Source organism: Sitodiplosis mosellana, unplaced genomic scaffold (assembly GCF_009176505.1).
Source record: "Sitodiplosis mosellana isolate CC-2019 unplaced genomic scaffold, AAFC_SMos_1.0 Smas_scaffold_7304, whole genome shotgun sequence".
NCBI classification, from domain to species: Eukaryota; Metazoa; Arthropoda; class Insecta; order Diptera; family Cecidomyiidae; genus Sitodiplosis; species Sitodiplosis mosellana.
In genome coordinates, this window is record NW_022602399.1 from 2,221 (window position 1) to 5,907 (window position 3,687).

Here is a 3,687-nt window from a genome sequence, read left to right on the forward strand (position 1 = left end):
TTCAGTCGCAACTCATGGTGATGCGTTTCTATTTATAGAATATATTTTTTTCCTTCGTCGAAAGAAGAAGAAAACATGAAAATGTGCGCAAGTTTTGTTTGTCTCGGTCGAATTCACGCGCACCCACATTCAGCACTCTCTTCTAAATGTTGCTCGATATGTTAAAGCCCGTTGGATTTGTCGATGTGTCCAAAAATTATCTCACTCATTTGTTCCCCCTTAGAAAACAACATGCAACCAAAATTTCACCAGAGAATTTACTCACCGAAATTGTTATGTTGACTCTTTCGCATGCCCACAACAAAAACAAATCCAGTTTTATTCTTTTGCCCACTGACACACGATAACACCCGAATGTCAACTTGATTTATGATTTTATGAAGCACTTTGTTTTAGTCAACTTAACGCGTTATGTTGAAATAATAAAGAGCGTTTTTTTTTTCTTCGTTGGATGCGCCAAGCGACTTTCGATTGCACACGATGTGTTGAATGCTGATGATGAAGACGACGTCTGCATTGGCCGGTGACTGAGAATACAATACAATTTATACGTGAAACCAGCTGGGTAATGGTAGTAAAGTGTCAAGGTAACAACTATTCAATGCACGCACGCATACAAACACATCGCTGTGTATGTAGTGGATGGGGGCCTTAAGAATCAACAATTCATTCTATTTCATCCGAAACACACAAACATCTCATTTAAAAAAAATTGATTTTCAAACCATTTTTCAATGGTGAATAATAATAATTTTAGTTGGTGTTATGGAACTAGAGGAATTTTCCATCGAACTTTTCAAAACATGCTGACAGTGACAGCATGGCTATTGGACGCACCCAAAAATACAGCAACTGTCAAATGGAAAACGCACGTCACGGCAGAAACGCGCGCGTTATTTCAGCAACAGTTTTGATTGTCGCAACAAACGAACACAACAACCTCTGAAAGTGTCGAAATACTAAGCCTAGCACAAAAGGAACCGATTTTGATTTGAATTTTGGGAAAATAAAATTTAATTCGTTTGGTATCATGGATGAATTCGAGTTTAGCTATCGCGAAGTGATTCCAGACCAAACAAATGCACAAATCCGAAAGGATATCACAATAAACACCGGTTTGTATAGTTTTAGGTTATGTTTTTAGCTCTACAACAAACATTTTTTCATGCAAGAATATTTATGAATTTTGAGTTGTTTTTCTATTCTAGGTGCTGCACAAAGTACACTTCAAGATATAAAGGTCATTGAAAAAGCCGGCGGTTTTTGCTACAGTGACCTAACTCACGAATCAAAGAGGAATAGATTCATTTACTGGTAGGTTACAATTGTTGTGAAATGTGATACTTTTCGAGTGAAGCGGATTGGTTTCGACTGAAGAATGAATTTTGGACATAGATTTTCAAGTGAATGAAAATCAACGTTGAGTAATTAATCAAAATCGAGATATAATAAATTTTCTTCTCGTCCATAGGCGAACAAATGGCGATATTTTGGAGTTGTCCGAAATCAGTTTGGATTTGAATTTGATTGACAATGCGATTCGATACAAATTCACCGACGCTCCCATTCTGGCTGTTTCGATTGCCGAAAGCAATGACAATATCGTTGTTTTGGTTGCCACCGTCAGCAGTTTACATCAGTTAAAATTCAATCAACCACGTCAATTCACTAAAAGTCATGAGGAAACACAGTCATTTTCCGTTTTTCATGGTGTTTGCACAGGACAGACAACTCGTGATCCAACCACTTCACTCTTTTATGTCATCAATCAACTATCAGCATCAAGTAAGTTGTAAATGGTGGTTCCATTTGAATAACAGTACAATAAATCGTTTTTTTTTCTCTGTGATTTAGATCAGCCAATTCCACACATGGCGTCTTGTGCTCTCAGTGAAAATGGTCGTGAGGCCTTCTTTGCCTTCGCTTATCAAAGCACAATGGTTTTGTATACAATGAACTGTGCCACAGGCCAAGTTGCTTCCACTGAATTGAAAGAGAGTCACATAGTACCACGCATTCTGACGAATCTAACCGGAGCCTTTAGGTAACTTTAGATGTTAATAATGTTCAATGAGTAGAAATTTCATGTCTTTTTCGCATTTACAGAGGAAAAAATCCAGACAGTCAATATGTCACTTCAATGGTATTTGGCACCATTGATGATGCCGTTTATTTATATGGCTTATATCGGGATGATCACATTCGAATGTGGTCCGCCAGAACCGGTCAATGTGTTTCAATCGTAAACTGTGTGCCAAATGCTTTGGAGACACGAACACGTGGATGTAAGTTCATCAAAATCCATTGAATAGCTTACTCAGTTTCATTCTTATTCTGATCAAAATATTTCATTACAGCACGTAATAACTTGCTTCGAAAGGCCGCTCCCGACATGTTGTGCGCATTCTTGTGCAGCGCTAAAGGTTCCGAATTTATGACGATTCGAGTTGTTAATGATGGAACGGCGATTTCATTGCAACAGATCAACGTTATTCCTTCGCCTGAATTCGATTTAATCGAATTCGATGTGAATTATAAGCGTATTTGGGGTCTGTGGTGCAATTCACAGGGCGAGTACAATGTTTCGAGCTACTCTCTGGTGTCGAACGGTGGATACAACTGGGCATCAGCTGGATTGGAAATTCTGCCGGAACGTAAAATCGAATCAGGAAGCGATCCACGACAAGCGTATTGCTCATACATTTTCTATCCGGGACGTTTTCAACGTGAAGTCATTGACCGAGCGCTGATTGTAAGTGGGAGATTTCATACTTTTATAATTTGAATCTTCTAAGAAGATATGTTTATATTTTTATTTCAAGAAGATTGTGACTTCATTACAAAAAGAGAGATTAAACTGAATTCGCTTCCTTTATTTTCCCTTGCAGATGTTCCGTCGCTCCAATGTACTCTCCGACCCGAATGTTTCATTTGCAGCACTCAAAGACCGTGTTTGCTATGCCGTTGAGCAGGAAGTGCAAAATGAGCTCAAAGATTTCGATGTCACCGATGATTTGTACATCGAAACCAGTTTCAAAGCATGGGAACGTTTCTTTTCATGTTGTGAACAATACCACATCAAGGCAACGCAACCAATTGGCCTGGTGAATTTAGATTCAATTGGTGCTGTTACTGTTATCAAGAAGAATGCTTTCTCATTGCTTCGTCCGTGTGAATTGCTCGAGCATATGATGTTGCTCGGCGAAAACGTTGAATGTCTCTCAGATCTTGGTGTGGATGATGACATCAATTCCGAAGACTTAGTCAAACTTATTGCCACTCTGTCAACGTTGGAGCAAAATATTTCTGATGAATACAAGGCAGAAATTGACACTAAACTCTATGAGTTAAACACACCAAATGAACTCATTTCTCAATTGCTTGCGGACTATGAGCAAAATGTAAGAGATTAAGCGTAGTGTTTTGAAATTTGTACCAAACGTCACATCAAAATGAATTCAATTGAAATTTTAAAAAATCATTTCATTTCAGTTCATCGATCCAGATTTACGCGAGGTTATCAATTCTGAGATGAAATTCATTTCGAAATTGCCAAAAGCCATGACCTTGCTCTTGAAAATGCTTCAAATGAACGATTCGGAAACAGATGAAATGCAATTGTTCCCAAGTATGTGACGAATTTGGGTCACTGTCACCACTTCCACAGATTGAAAATATTATCCGTAA

The 3,687-nt window shown here is 38.3% G+C and overlaps 1 protein-coding gene across 3 annotated transcripts in view; it reads left to right on the plus strand.

The window, feature by feature from the left end:
• Positions 1-429: 429 nt before the first annotated feature.
• The window catches only part of LOC129580218 (nuclear pore complex protein Nup160 homolog), a 10,963-nt gene continuing 7,705 nt past the window's right edge, over positions 430-3,687 (plus strand). The window contains exons 1-9 of one of the 3 annotated variants that reach the window (XM_055470436.1): positions 430-587; positions 758-1,115; positions 1,209-1,314; positions 1,472-1,785; positions 1,855-2,044; positions 2,107-2,285; positions 2,358-2,752; positions 2,889-3,401; positions 3,493-3,628. In XM_055470436.1, the coding sequence (XP_055326411.1) occupies positions 1,031-1,115; positions 1,209-1,314; positions 1,472-1,785; positions 1,855-2,044; positions 2,107-2,285; positions 2,358-2,752; positions 2,889-3,401; positions 3,493-3,628 (1,918 nt within the window). In that variant the 5' untranslated portion in view covers positions 430-587; positions 758-1,030. Of the gene's footprint in view, positions 588-669; positions 1,116-1,208; positions 1,315-1,471; positions 1,786-1,854; positions 2,045-2,106; positions 2,286-2,357; positions 2,753-2,888; positions 3,402-3,492; positions 3,629-3,687 lie in introns of those variants that run through there. The other 2 variants (XM_055470439.1, XM_055470438.1) reach the window with 2 other exon arrangements.